This window comes from Salmo salar, chromosome 14 (assembly GCF_965601325.2).
Source record: "Salmo salar chromosome 14, fSalSal1, whole genome shotgun sequence".
Taxonomy (NCBI): domain Eukaryota; kingdom Metazoa; phylum Chordata; class Actinopteri; order Salmoniformes; family Salmonidae; genus Salmo; species Salmo salar.
In genome coordinates, this window is record NC_138304.1 from 56,445,751 (window position 1) to 56,461,722 (window position 15,972).

The window sequence follows — 15,972 nt, forward strand, 5'->3', positions numbered from 1 at the left end:
GGTGCGCCAGACACCACGCTCTAGAAACACGGTGCGCCAGACACCACGCTCTAGAAACACGGTGCGCCAGACACCACGCTCTAGAAACACGGTGCGCCAGACACCACGCTCTAGAAACACGGTGCGCCAGACACCACGCTCTAGAAACACGGTGCGCCAGACACCACGCTCTAGAAACACGGTGCGCCAGACACCACGCTCTAGAAACACGGTGCGCCAGACACCACGCTCTAGAAACACGGTGCTGCCCTAGAAACACGGTGCAACAGACACCACGCTCTAGAAACACGGTGCGCCAGACACCACGCTCTAGAAACACTGTGCCGCCCTAGAAACTCGGTGCCCCAAACACCACACTCTAGAAACACTGCGCGCCCTTGGGACACTGCGCACTCTAGGGACACTGCGCGCTCTAGGGACACTGCGCGCCGTTCATGAAGTTCTTAAAATAAAGCATTGTTTTATGAACACAACAAAATAATCCTCAAGTCCATGTTGCCGCTAATGGCACCAACAAGTGGTGCAATGGAGTTTGGAGAACTGGAAATGTCTGTACTTGGCGCTCGTGGAAATGGAGAAAGGTGGTTCGATGAGAGAGCAGTAGAAAGCTGGCATCCTCACCGATTTGATTCAAACACGTTGTTGAACTACAGCATGCTATAGCTACCTAGCTGTTGGTGTGTGTATACGAGATCCATTTTAATTGCTATGTTGTAGATTAATGGAGTATTTCCTGATTATAACAGTTAACGTTCTGTCTCTTCCCCCAGGTGTAGAGCTGTTGGGTTAGCCCGTCTGTCCAACCAACCGCGCTCCACCAGGTGTATCAGACCGCTGGGAATGACTGCACCTTCACAACCTCGCCAGGAGTGGGCCCTGGAGGACGACGCCCACATCAATCACACAGCCAGGAGCTAGGAGCACCTTCCTTCCTTTAGCTAGGATAGCCTCTCTTAGTTCGCTAGTGTGAGTCCAGTCCTAGGTTGAGATGCAGCTTTGATACTGGTGGTGATTGGAGAAGAAAGAAAGAGCCACGAACCCACAGAAGAGGATGGCTCATCAGTTCACCTGATCTTTACGCTCTACCCTCACCGTTGCTAACTTGATTAGTAGTTATCAGCTCAACCGTTGAAGTCCGTAGGACCTCATAAAGAGTATATTCACACTCACACATTCAGTACTAGCCCTGCACTGTGTGTGGTGACTTGGCTCTCTCCACCTCTCCGTTCCCCTCCACGCCCCCTGCCGGTCTGGTGGATGTTTTGGCGGCTCTGAGGACTGCATGGCAGTGGAGTAATCGTGGAGAGGCCAGGGTACCACAAACTTATGGACTTTGACAAGAGAGGAGGAGGAGGAGGAAAGGGGGAGGCAGAGGAAGGGAAGAGGATGTCGAAGTCCGGAGGGAGCCGGTCGGGGCATGGTAGTCGCAGCTCGGGGAGCGGCTCCGGGGTGCTCATGGTAGGCCCTAACTTCCGGGTCGGGAAGAAGATCGGCTGTGGGAACTTTGGAGAGCTACGCCTGGGGAAGAACCTGTACACTAATGAATATGTGGCTATCAAACTGGTGAGTGGATCTAATGCTATAACATGTTATATGAACATGAGGTTGAACCGTAGACTGTTCTCTCTGCTACCGCACGGCAAGCGGTACCGGAGCGCCAAGTCTAGGACCAAACCGCCAAGCCATAAGACTCCTAAACATCTAATCAAATGACTACTCAGACTATTTGCATTGCCCCCCCACCCCCTCTTTTATGCCACAGCTACTCTTTTATTACCTATGCATAGCCACTTTAATAACTCTACCTACATGTACATAATTACCTCAATTACCTCGACACCGGTACCCCACACACATTGACTGTATATAGCCCCGCTATTGTTATTTACTGCTGCACTTTAATTATTTGTTATTCTTATCTCTTACTTTTTTAGGGATTTTCTTAAAACTGCATTGTTGGTTAAGGTCTTGTAAGTAAGCGTTTCACTGTAAGGTCTACACCAGTTGTATTCGGCGCATGTGACAAATTAAATTAGATTTTTAAGTAGCTAGCAAGCTAGCCAACCTTAGCCTGTTAGCTTGGGAGCTTGACTGCCATTGGGAGGTCAGAATGCTCGGATCAACCTTACACCTCGATCAGAGAATCCAGTGTGCGCTCTGAACTCTCCAAGAGCGAAACGATTTGGATTTAGAAGGATGCTTTCTTTTGCGAAATAGGAAGCCGATTCTAGATTTAACTTTGGATTGGAGATTAATGTGAGTCTGGAAGGAGAGTTTACAGTCTAAACAGACACCTAGGTATTTGTAGTTGTCCATATATTCCACAAGTCAGAGCCGTCCAAAGTAGTGATGCTAGACGGGCGGGCAGGTGCAGGCAGCGATCGGTTGAAGAGCATGCATTTAGTTTTACTTGCATTTAAGAGCAGTTGGAGGCCACGGAAGGAGTGTTTTATGGCATTGAAGCTCGTCTGGAGGTTAGTTAACACAGAAGGGCCAGAAGTATACAAAATGGTGTCGTCTGCGTAGAGGTGAATCAGAAAATCACCAGCAGCAAGAGCGACATCATTGATATATACAGAGAAGAGAGTCGGCCCAAGAATTGAACCCTGTGGCACCCCCATAGAGACTGCCAGAGGTCCGGACAACAGGCCCTCCGATTTGACACACTGAACTCTATCAGAGAAGTAGTTGGTGAACCAGGCGAGGCAGTCATTTGAGGAACCAAGGCTATTGAGTCTGCCGATGAGGATGTGGTGAGTCGAAAGCCTTGGCCAGGTTGATGAAGATGGCTGCACAGTACTGTCTTTTATCGATGGCGGTTATGATGACGTTTAGGACCTTGAGCGTGGCTGAGGTTCACCCATGACCAGCTCTGAAACCAGATTGCATAGCGGAGAAGGTACGGTGGGATACGAAATGGTCGGTGATCTGTTTGTTAACTTGGCTTTCGAAGAGGCAGGGTAGGATAGATATAGGTCTGTAGCAGTTTGGGTTTAGAGTGTCTCCCCCTTTGAAGAAGGGGATGACTGCGGCAGCTTTTCAGTCTTTGTGGATCTCAGACGACACGAGAGGTTGAATAGGCTAGTAATAGGGCTTGCAGCAATTGCGGCGGATCATTTTGGGTGAAGGAGAAATGGGGGAGGCTTGGGCAAGTTGCTATGGGGGTTGCAGAGCTGTTGACCGGGGTAGGGGTAGCCAGGTGGAAAGCATGGCCAGCTGTAGAAAAATGCTTATTGAAATTCTCGATTATCGTGGATTTATCGGTGGTGACCGTGTTTCCTAGCCTCAGTGCAGTGGGCAGCTGGGAGGAGGTACTCTTATTCTCCATGGACTTCACAGTGTCCCAGAACTTTTTGGAGTTTGTGCTACAGGATGCAAATTTCTGTTAGGAAAACTAAGGCTAGCTTTTTCAAACTGACTGACTACATTGGTTCCTAACTTCCCTGAAAAGTTGCATATCACGGGGGCTATTCGATGCTAATGCAGAACGCCACAGGATGTTTTTGTGCTGTTCAAGGGCAGTCAGGTCTGGAGTGAACGAAAGGGCTATATCTGTTCCTGGTTCTACATTTTTTGAGTGGGTCATGCTTGGAGAAGAAAAGGAGCATATTTCTGGGTGTGGTAGAATAGATTCAAGGCATAATGTACAGACAAGGGTATGGTAGGATGTGAGTACAGTGGAGGTAAACCTAGGCGTTGAGTGACGATGAGAGGTTTAGTCTCTGGAGGCATCAATTAACATAGGCGAGGTCGCCGCATGTGTGGTGGGGTGGGACGAAAGAGCTATCTAAGGCATTTTGAGCGGGACTGGGGGCGCTACAGTGAAATAAAACAGTAAGAACTAGCCAAGACAGCAGTAGACAAGGCATTTTGACATTAGAGAGAGGCATAAAGCAATCACAGGTTTTGATCAGGAGAGCTAAGACAACAACGGGTAAATGGCGATGAATGGGAAGAGTGGGTCAGTTAGGTACATACAGGACCTGAGGCTGGGGCCGACTGGTAAACAAAATGAGGTGCTACAGAGGCCTGAATCGTCTGTCATAGAATGAGGTGCTACCGGGCCTGAAACGTCTGTCATAGAATGAGGTGCTACCGGGCCTGAAACGTCTGTCATAGAATGAGGTGCTACCGGGCCTGAAACATCTGTCATAGAATGAGGTGATACCGGGCCATTAGTATTATAACCACTGTTCGTATTAACCATTACTATTATAACCATTAGTATTATAACCACTGTTCATATTAACCATTAGTATTATAACCACTGTTCATATTAACCATTAGTATTATAACCCAAGTTGGGCTTGATACCATGTCTTGTTTTGAGGTGTTTGACTGATTTCATGTCAATGCTAATATGCTAAAATATTTGGGTGTTTTTGGTGCCAGGTGTTCTTAAATTCAGAGGGTTGGCAGAGCGTTTCCTCTTGGAGAGTTCAGAGCTCACACTGGATTCTCTGATCGAGGAGTAGGGGTGATCCGAGCATTCTGACCTCGCAATGGCAGTCAAGCACCCAAGCTAACAGGCTAAGGTTGGCTAGCTTGCTAGCTACTTCAAATTGTATTTGTCACATGCGCCGAATACAGGTGTCGACCTTACAGTGAAATGCTTCCTTACAAGGCCTTAACCAACAATGCAGTAAAAAAATGTTTTTATAACAAACACAAAAAACAAAAGCAATTCTTCCAGACCCAAATGGGAGAACGCCTCGCTCCCCCTAGCAGAGCTGGCTAGGTTGTTTTCATGTTATCTAGAGCGTCGGTGACTCTTAACTGTGTTGCTGGCAACAATTTAATTGTTTTTTTTTTGCCTATGTTTACTGACACCGGTTATATTCAACAGGTGTTGAGCGTTCGTAAATTCATCAGTAATTCTGCGCTTTCAGACGAGAACGCTCTGAAATCGGAGTAGATAGCCAGAGTGAATTTACGGTCGCACCCTTAATTAAATAGTGATCCATTCTGACTACTGACTTTGTCATCACACAGGACCACGTGCTGAGAATTATGGGCGGGCAGGCTACGAAGAGGCTAGATCTTTGTACGTGCACCTAAAGGGGGGTGGTATCCAGATGAGTGTAGAGTCAGCGTGCCTGTCAAGTGACGATAGCTGCCTAAAGGTTAAACGTACGTATCGTTAGGATCGTAAAAAAAAAATCGTAAGAAAAGCTATGCATGAAACGTAAACGTTAAAATAGATCTTTAAAACGTACAAACTCTTAAGTTACGACTAGGAATGAACATTTACACGTTCAATTCTTACTTTACGTCTCCCTTTACTCGGTTACAGATCTTTCTTTTTTTACGCGTACAAACTTTTGTCAGTAATGTGGCATCTGCCATGGACATAAACCCGAACGTAGCTAGTTGAAATTAGCTAGTCAATCAAGCAACTCCAGCCCGGACGTTAGAGTTGCTTTGCAGCTTCCGGTTTCAATAAAAGTCTAGAGCTTGTTTTAGACCTGCATTCAATAACGACGTTATACCAGTAGATGGTGTACTAAAGGCTTGGGCCTTCAGCAAATGACTCGTGTGAGAATGATAAAGACACAGAAGAGCCTTGTCTAGAATAACCACCCGAGCTGCGAAATAGAAATAAATATGATTTAAGCTAGGCCTATTCCTCTATCTAAATATGCCATGCCGTTGTGTGTCATTTAATTGCATAGTTTATTTGTATAGCCGCGTGGGGCTAATGTGGTGATCATGTCACCACATGAATCACACTTTTTCCAGTATTTGGGAGCACGGACTGTAAGCCTTATATTAGTCATTATGACTGTTGTATTTGTGAATTCTACATTTTAATAGTTTTTTTTACATTTTAGTCATTTAGCAGACGCTCTTATTCAGAGTGACTTACAGTAGTGAATACATACATTTCATAAAAAATTTTTTTCTCCGTACTGGTCCCCCGTGGGAAGCGAACCCACAACCCTGGCATTGCAAACACCATGCTCTACCAACTGAGCCACACGGGACCAATTCTACTCTGTATGTAGGCTTGTTATAGCCATTTGCGTCACACAGAGGATACAGTTGAAGTCGGAAGTTTACATACACCTTAGCCAAATACATTTAAACTCAGTTTTTCACAATTCCTGACATTTAGTCCTAGTAATAATTCCCTGTCTTTAGGTCAGTTAGGATCACCACTTTATTTTAAGAATGTGAAATGTCAGAATAATAGTAGAGAGAATGATTTATTTCAGCTTTTATTTCTTTCATCATATTCCCAGTGGGTCAGAAGTGTCCATACACTCAATTAGTATTTGGTAGCATTGCCTTTAAAATGTTTAACTTGGATCAAATGTTTCAGGTAGCCTTCCACAAGCTTCCCACAATAAGTTGGGTGAATTTTGGCCCATTCCTCCTGACAGAGCTGGTGTAACTGAGTCAGGTTTGTAGGCCTCCTTGCTCGCACATGCTTTTTCAGTTCTGCCCACATATATTTTCTATAGGATTGAGGTTAGGGCTTTGTGATGGCCACTCCAATAACTTGACTTTGTCATCCTTAAGCCATTTTGCCACAACTTTGGAAGTATGCTTGGGGTCATTGTCCATTTGGAAGACCCATTTGCGACCAAGCTTTAACTTCCTGACTGATGTCTTGAGATGTTGCTTCAATATATCCACATAATTTTCCTCCCTCATGATGCCATCTATTTTGTGAAGTGCACCAGTCCTTCCTTCAGCAAAGCACCCCCACAACATGATGCTGCCACCTCCATTCTTCAGGGTTGGGATGGTGTTCTTCGGCTTGCAAGACTTCCCCCTTTTTCCTCCAAACATAACGATGGTCATTATGGCCAAACAGTTCTATTTTTGTTTCATAAGACCAGAGGACATTTCTCCAAAAAGTACGATCTTTGTCCCCATGTGCAGTTGCAAACCGTAGTCTGGCTTTTTTATGGTGGTTTTGGAGCAGTGGCTTCTTCCTTGCTGAACGGCCTTTCAGGTTATGTCGATATAGGACTCGTTTTACTGTGGATATAGATACTTTTGTACCTGTTTCCTCCAGCATCTTGACAAGGTTCTTTGCTGCTGTTCTGGGATAGATTTGCACTTTTACTGGTTATGAATCATGTTTCCTGGTAGATACTACTGGTTATGAATCATTATTCCTGGTAGATTCATGATTCCTGGTGGATACTACTGGTTATGATTCATTATTCCTGGTAGATTCATTGTTCCTGGTAGATACTACTGGTTATGATTCATTATTCCTGGTAGATACTACTGGTTATGATTCATTATTCCTGGTAGATACTACTGGTTACGAGTCATTATTCCTGGTAGATACTACTGGTTATGATTCATTATTCCTGGTAGATACTACTGGTTATGATTCATTATTCCTGGTAGATACTACTGGTTACGATTCATTATTCCTGGTAGATACTACTGGTTACGAGTCATGATTCCTGGTAGATACTACTGGTTACGATTCATGATTCCTGGTAGATAATACGGGTTATGATTCATGATTCCTGGTAGATACTACTGGTTATGATTCATTATTCTGGACTACTGGTTATGATTCACTATTCTGGACGTCACAGACGACCAATTCTTATAGCTTTTAGCCGTACCCTTATACTCATTCTTCTCTGCTCCTCTGGGGATGTAGAGGTGAATCCAGGCCCTGCAGTGCCTGGCTCTACTCCTACTCCCCAGGCGCTCTCTTTTGATGACTTCTGTAACCGTAATAGCCTTGGTTTCATGCATGTTAACATTAGAAGCCCCCTCCCTAAGTTTGTTTTATTCACTGCTTTAGCACACTCTGCCAACCCGGATGTCCTAGCTGTGTCTGAATCTTGGCTTAGGAAGTCCACCAAAAACTCTGAAATCTTCATCCCTAACTACAACGTTTTCAGACAAGATAGAACGACCAAAGGGGGCGGTGTTGCAGAGATAGCCTGCAGAGCTCTGTCCTGCTATCCAGGTCTGTACCCAAACAATTTGAACTTCTACTTTTAAAAATCCACCTCTCCAAAAACAAGTCTCTCACCGTCGCCACCTGCTATAGACCCCCCTCGGCCACTAGCTCTGCTCTGGACACCATATGTGAACTGATTGCCCCCCTTCTATCTTCAGGGCTCGTCCTACTAGGTGACCTAAACTGGGACATGCTTAACACCCCAGCCATCCTACAATCCAAGCTTTGGACACCATATGTGAACTGATTGCCCCCCATCTATCTTCAGAGCTCGTCCTACTAGGTGACCTAAACTGGGACATGCTTAACACCCCAGCCATCCTACAATCCAAGCTTGATGCCCTCAATCTCACACAAATTATTAATGAACCCACCAATGCCGCAAACACTGGCACCCTCATAGATATCATCCTAACCAACGTGCCCTCTAATACACCTCTGCTGTTTTCAACCAAGATCTCAGCGATCACTGCCTCATTGCCTGCACCCGTAATGGTTCAGAGGTCAAACGCCCTCCACTCATCACTGTCAAACGCTCCCTGAAACATTTCAACGAGCAAGCCTTTCTAATCGACCTGGCCCTGGTATCCTGGAAAGATATTGACCTCATCCCGTCAGTAGAGGATGCCTGGTTATTTAAAAAAAATGCCTTCCTCACCATCTTAAATAAGCATGCCCCTTTCAAGAAATTTAGAACCAGGAACAGATATAGCCCTTGGTTCTCCCCAGACCTGACTGCCCTTAACCAACACAAAAATATCCTGTGGCGTTCTGCATTAGCATCGAACTGCCCCCGCGATATGCAACTTTTCAGAGAAGTTAGAAACCAATACACACAGGCAGTTAGAAACGCCAAGGCTAGCTTTTTCAAACAGAAATTTGCTTCCTGCAACTCAAACTCTAAAAAGTTCTGGGACACTGTAAAGTCCATGGAGAATAAGAACACCTCCTCCCAACTGCCCACTGCACTGAGGATAGGAAACTCTGTCACCACCGATAAGCCCACTATAATTGAGAATTTCAATAAGCATTTTTCTACGGCTGGCCATGCTTTCCACCTAACTACCCCTACTGCATTCAACAGCACTGCAGCCCCCACAGCTACTCGCCCAAGCCTCCCCCATTTCTCCTTCTCCCAAATCCATTCAGCTGATGTTCTGAAAGAGCTGCAAAATCTGGACTCCTACAAATCAGCTGGGCTTGACAATCTGGACCCTTTCTTTCTAAAATTATCTGCCGAAATTATTGCAACCCCTATTACTAGCCTGTTCAACCTCTCTTTCGTGTCGTCTGAGATTCCCATAGATTGGAAAGCAGCTGCTGTCATCCCCCTCTTCAAAGGAGGTGACACTCTTGACCCAAATTGCTACAGACCTATATCCATCCTACCCTGCCTTTCTAAGGTCTTCGAAAGCCAAGTCAACAAACAGATTACCGACCATTTCGAATCCCACCGCACCCTCTCCGCTATGCAATCTGGTTTCAGAGCTGGTCATGGGTGCACCTCAGCCACGCTCAAGGTCCTAAACAACATCGTAACCGACATCGATAAGAAACAATACTGTGCTCCCGTATTCATTGACCTGTCCAAAGCTTTTGACTCTGTTAATCACCACATCCTCATCGGCAGACTCAGTAGCCTTGGTTTCTCAAACGATTGCGTCGCCTGGTTCACCAACTACTTCTCTGATAGAGTTCAGTGTGTCAAATCGGAGGGCCTGCTGTCCGGACCTCTGGCAGTCTCTATGGGGGTACCACAGGGTTCAATTCTTGGGCCAACTCTTTTCTCTGTATACATCAATGATGTCGCTCTTGCTGCTGGTGAATCTCTGATCCACCTCTACGCAGACGACACCATTCTGTATACTTCTGGCCCTTCTTTGGACACTGTGTTAACAACCCTCCAGACGAGCTTCAATGCCATACAACTCTCCTTCCGTGGTCTCCAACTGCTCCTAAATACAAGTAAAACTAAATGCATGCTCTTCAACCGATCGCTGCCTGCACCTGCCCGCCCGTCCAGCATCACTTCTCTGGACGGTTCTGACTTAGAATTTGTGGATAACTACAAATACCTAGGTGTCTGGTTAGACTGTAAACTCTCCTTCCAGACTCACATCAATCATCTCCAATCCAAAGTTAAATCTAGAATTGGCTTCCTATTTCGCAACAAAGCATCCTTCACTCATGCTGCCAAACATACCCTCGTAAAACTGACCATCCTACCAATCCTCGACTTCGGCGATGTCATTTACAAAATAGCCTCCAATACCCTACTCAACAAGCTGGATGCAGTCTGTCACAGTGCCATCCGTTTTGTCACCAAAGCCCCATATACTACCCACCACTGCGACCTGTACGCTCTCGTTGGCTGGCCTTCGCTTCATAATCGTCGCCAAACACATTGGCTCCAGGTGATCTACAAGACCCTGCTAGGTAAAGTCCCCCCTTATCTCCGCTCACTGGTCACCATAGCAGCACCCACCTGTAGCACGCGCTCCAGCAGGTATATCTCTCTGGTCACCCCTAAAGCCAACTCCTCCTTTGGTCGTCTCTCCTTCCAGTTCTCTGCTGCCAATGACTGGAACGAACTACAAAAATCTCTGAAACTGGAAACACTTATCTCCCTCACTAGCTTTAAGCACCAGCTATCAGAGCAGCTCCCAGATCACTGCACCTGTACATAGCCCATCTATAATTTAGCCCAAACTACTACCTCTTCCCCTACTGTATTTATTTATTTTATTTATTATTTTGCTCCTTTGCACCATATTATTTATATTTTAACTTTGAACTTTCTTCAAATTATAATTCTACCATTCCAGTGTTTTACTTGCTATACTTTATTTACTTTGCCACCATGGCCTTTTTTTTGCCTTTACCTCCCTTATCTCACATCATTTGCTCACATTGTATATAGTCTTATTTTTGTCTGCTGTACCATTGATTGTATGTTGTTTTACTCCATGTGTAACTCTGTTTTTGTATGTTGTCGAACTGCTTTGCTTTATCTTGGCCAGGTCGCAATTGTAAATGAGAACTTGTTCTCAACTTGCCTACCTGGTTAAATAAAGGTGAAATAAAATAAATAAAAAAAATTCCTGGTAGATACTACTGGTTACGATTCATGATTCCTGGTAGATACTACGGGTTATGATTCATTATTCCTGGTAGATACTACTGGTTATGAATCATTATTCCTGGTAGATACTACTGGTTATGAATCATTATTCCTGGTAGATTCATTATTCCTGGTAGATACTGCTGGTTATGATTGCAGACAGAGTCCAGAGAATGGGATGGTGCAATATTGTATTAGTCATATTTTGATAAGGTGCATGCATGGGGATGTCCACGTCACCCAGAGATATGTCCATGCTGTAGAGATACACCTAGCGGAATGAAACTTTGCTGTTGTAGGCATAATACAGCAAGTGATATATATAGCTTACACTGGCAAACAAATCCATGACATTAGTTACCTAAATGTGAATTCAGCTGAGGAGTAATAGACAATGGAGACTTTTTTAATTTGAAAACGTGCAGGATTCCGGTTTCCCTGACTTCTGTTTTTTTTTGTCGTTGTATATACTGTGTTATGCTTGTTCGCGTAGCACTCACTCTTGTAGCACTCGCGTAGCACTCACTCACTCTTGTTCCTGTTTTTCCCGTAATTCCCATACTGCAGAAGGAGCCCCCTGTAGGAGTATTCAGGAAGGGGTATTCAAAAGGCCAGACTACTGCTGGTTTTCTGTTCTACCTGATCATTAAATTGCACACACCTGGTGTCCCAGGTCTAAATCAGTCCCTGATTAGAGGGGAAGCATGAAAAAATGCAGTAGAACTGGCTTGGACGTTCAGGTTTGAATTAAAAGGTCTTTAGCGTCTGTAAAGGTTGCACTCGCCTTCCATATAAACAAATTCTGCGCTGGGCCGCTAACTGACCTAGACTACACAGATTATAGCATCAGTAAACCACGTTGATGTCGTTCCACCCTGAGATGGACGTCAAAACACTTCTCTCTGTAGTGAGCAGACCTGCACAGTTTGTGTGTGTGTGTGTTCTGGAACGTACCCATAATGTTGAGCTGTACAGTGAAACAGGACTCCTTCTCCAAATGAGCCTCTGATTCACTTCTGTAATACGTCTCTGAACTTGTTGGAACGTACCCGTTGAGCTGTATGTAGTAAATATAGAATAGAATAGCTAGTACTTTATTGTTCGTCTTGCGAAGGAAATTAGTTTTACGGTTCCTCCAGGAACCTCAGATTCAGTCTGGAGTCCTATTGGTTGATCTGTTGTACTAGACAGGACCTGGCAGAGACAGGAGGGTGGTTGATCTGTTGTACTAGACAGGACCTGGCAGAGACAGGAGGGTGGTGGATCTGTGGTACTAGACAGGACCTGGCAGAGACAGGAGGGTGGTTGATCTGTTGTACTAGACAGGACCTGGCAGAGACAGGAGGGTGGTTGATCTGTGATACTAGACAGGACCTGGCAGAGACAGGAGGGTGGTTGATCTGTTGTTCTAGACAGGACCTGGCAGAGACAGGAGGGTGGTTGATCTGTTGTTCTAGACAGGACCTGACAGAGACAGGAGGGTGGCATGGCATTATCTAGCCTAGGAGCATGTTCCTCTGTAGAAGGGCAGGGTAGAAGTTAGAGCAGGCCTAAAGTCTTCCAAATGTTTCCCATCCCATTTTTTTTCAGCTTTTCGTGCACATTACATTTTTTTCTCGAGGCAAGCCGAAGTTCGGTAGCCGAAGTCTACGCTCCTTGTTGATGATTGGTCAACAGTAGAGATACTTCAATAAATTATTTGTTGTCATTAAACGAGAGACGACTCGTTTTCAGGCACATTTTTTAACTTGAGAAATACTGCACCAAACACCTTAGTTAGATGACTGATCAACTAAAACATCATCAGAAAAAAACATCAAAATGAATGACAGATTTCTTGAGTTATTTTAGATTCATTCTGACTCTTTTGAGGAAGTGAATACTGGCTACGGCGTCTCAAGATGGACAAACAGTACTAAGGGAGTATGCGAGGCACAGATTGTTCATTTCACCTAGCTGAGTTCTGCTAGGAGCAAACCGAACCTAGTATGTTGACTCCTTAAGGGTGGGGTTACTACAGGAGTACTGCAGCCTGTACGTAGTCCTAAAGCTGTTGTAGTCCTGTACGTAGTCCTAAAGCTGTTGTAGTCCTGTACGTAGTCCTAAAGCTGTTGTAGTCCTAAAGCTGTTGTAGTCCTAAAGCTGTTGTAGTCCTAAAGCTGTTGTCGTCCTGTACGTAGTCCTAAAGCTGTTGTAGTCCTGTACGTAGTCCTAAAGCTGTTGTAGTCCTGTACGTAGTCCTAAAGCTGTTGTAGTCCTGTACGTAGTCCTAAAGCTGTTGTAGTCCTGTACGTAGCCCTAAAGCTGTTGTAGTCCTGTACGTAGTCCTAAAGCTGTTGTAGTCCTAAAGCTGTTGTAGTCCTAAAGCTGTTGTAGTCCTAAAGCTGTTGTAGTCCTAAAGCTGTTGTAGTCCTGTACGTAGTGCTAAAGCTGTTGTAGTCCTAAAGCTGTTGTAGTCCTGCAGCATGTATGTAGTCCTAAAGCTGTTGTAGTCCTGCAGCATGTACGTAGTCCTAAAGCTGTTGTAAGCCTCCCTGTCCACTGGGTTAGCTGTTCAGAACATCCTGTGGGTTTAAATGCAATCTGTTTCTGTTTGGCTTGTTGGTTTGGTTTTACACAGACTTGCTCAGAAAGCCCTCTGGTCTGTGGTTTGCTTGCGCACTGTGTGGAGAGATGCGAGTGTCATAAATGACTCAACCTCCTGGGATCCTGAACCCCACACCCGTGCTTAGTGGGGGACACACGTTCACCCACCAACTGAGTGATTGGGATTGATTGAGAGAGACACAGTCTCTTTCCTGTGAGGAAGTTATGAGCTATCCTCATTGTTTGACCTCTAACCCTCATGTTGTTTGACCTCTAACCCTCATGTTGTTTGACCTTTAACCCTCATCGTGCTGTTTGACCTTTAACCCTCATCGTGCTGTTTGACCTCTAACCCTCATGTTGTTTGACCTCTAACCCTCATGTTGTTTGACCTTTAACCCTCATGTTGTTTGACCTTTAACCCTCATGTTGTTTGACCTTTAACCCTCATGTTGTTTGACCTCTAACCCTCATTGTGTTGTTTGACCTTTAACCCTCATCGTGTTGTTTGACCTTTAACCCTCATCGTGTTGTTTGACCTTTAACCCTCATCGTGTTGTTTGACCTTTAACCCTCATCGTGCTGTTTGACCTTTAACCCTCATCGTGCTGTTTGACCTTTAACCCTCATCGTGCTGTTTGACCTCTAACCCTCATGGTGTTGTTTGACCTCTAACCCTCATGGTGTTGTTTGAACTCTAACCCTCATCATGCTGTTTGACCTTTAACCCTCATCGTGCTGTTTGACCTTTAACCCTCATCGTGCTGTTTGACCTTTAACCCTCATGGTGTTTATCTCATTTCCAGGAGCCCATCAAGTCCCGGGCCCCACAGCTCCACCTGGAGTACAGGTTCTATAAACAGCTGGGGAGTTCAGGTGAGACAACAACACAGAATTATATTGATTCTCTGTAGTCATGAACACCAATGTAATGGATGTTTATTATCAGGAGAACTGTTACATGTATCCTCAACTAACCTGTGACCCCGCACATTGACTCTGTACCGGTACCCCCTGTATATAGCCTCCACATTGACTCTGTACCAGTAACCCCCTGTATATAGTCTCCACATTGACTCTGTACCGGTACCCCCTGTATATAGCCTCCACATTGACTCTGTACCGGTACCCCCTGTATATAGCCTCCACATTGACTTTGTACCGTAACACCCTGTATATAGCCTCCACATTGACTCTGTACCGTAACACCCTGTATATAGCCTCCACATTGAATCTGTACCGTAACACCCTGTATATAGCCTCCACATTGACTCTGTACCAGTAACCCCCTGTATATAGCCTCCACATTGACTCTGTACCGGTACCCCCTGTATATAGCTCGTTATTGTTATTTTGTGTTACTTTTTGAAGCTTTCCGGTACAGGGTCAATGTGCGGGGGCATCAGTTAGTGGAGGTAGTTGAGGTAATATAATGTAGGTAGGGGTAAAGTGACTAGGTAATCAGGATAGATAATAAACAGAGTAGCAGCAGTGTCAAAATGGAGGATATGGTGGGTACAATGTAAATAGTCCAGGTAGCCATTTGATTAAGTGTTCAGGAGTCTTATGGCTTGGGGGTAGAAGCTGTTAAGAAGCCTTTTGGTCTTAGATCAGTGGTTCCCAAACCTGTTATAGTCCCTTACCCCTTACCCCTTCAAACATTCAACCTCCAACTGTACCCCATCTAGCAGCAGGGTCAGCACACTCTCAAATGTTGTTTTTTGCCATCATTGTAAGTCTGCCACACACACACTATACGATACACTCATTGTTATGTTTAATAATAAATGTGAGTTTGTCTCAACCCGATTCGTGGGAAGTGACAAAGAGCTCTTATAGGACCAGGGCACAAATAATAATAATCAATAATTTTGCTCTTTATTTAACCATCTTACATATAAAACCTTATTTGTTGATTGAAAGTTGTAACTCACCACAGGTTAATGAGAAGGGAGTGCTTGATAGGATGCACATAACTCTGTAATGTTGGGTTGTATTGGAGAGAGTCTCAGTTTTAAATCATTTTCCACGCACAGTCTGTGCCTGTATTTAGTTCTCATGCTAGTGAGGGCCGAGAATCTACTCTCACATAGGTACGTGGTTGCAAAGGGCATCAGTGTCTTAACAGTGCGATTTGCCAAGGCAGGACACTCTGAGTGCAGCCCAATCCAGCAATCTGGCAGTGGCTTCTGATTTACATTTTACATTTTTTTTTATTTTTACATTTTAGTCATTTAGCAGACGCTCTTATCCAGAGCGACTTACAGTAGTGAATGCATACATTTCATTTCATGCATTTTTTTTTTTTTTGTACTGGCCCCCC

The 15,972-nt window shown here is 44.8% G+C and overlaps 1 protein-coding gene across 4 annotated transcripts in view; it reads left to right on the plus strand.

Annotated features, from left to right (window-relative positions):
* The window catches only part of LOC106569837 (casein kinase I), a 57,498-nt gene that overhangs the window by 19,859 nt on the left and 21,667 nt on the right, over positions 1-15,972 (plus strand). For all 4 annotated transcript variants that reach the window (XM_045694567.2, XM_045694569.2, XM_045694568.2 and 1 more), the window contains exons 2-3: positions 771-1,563; positions 14,456-14,525. In XM_045694567.2, coding sequence (XP_045550523.1) covers positions 1,327-1,563; positions 14,456-14,525 — 307 coding nt within the window. In that variant the 5' untranslated portion in view covers positions 771-1,326. The remainder of the gene's footprint in view (positions 1-770; positions 1,564-14,455; positions 14,526-15,972) is intronic.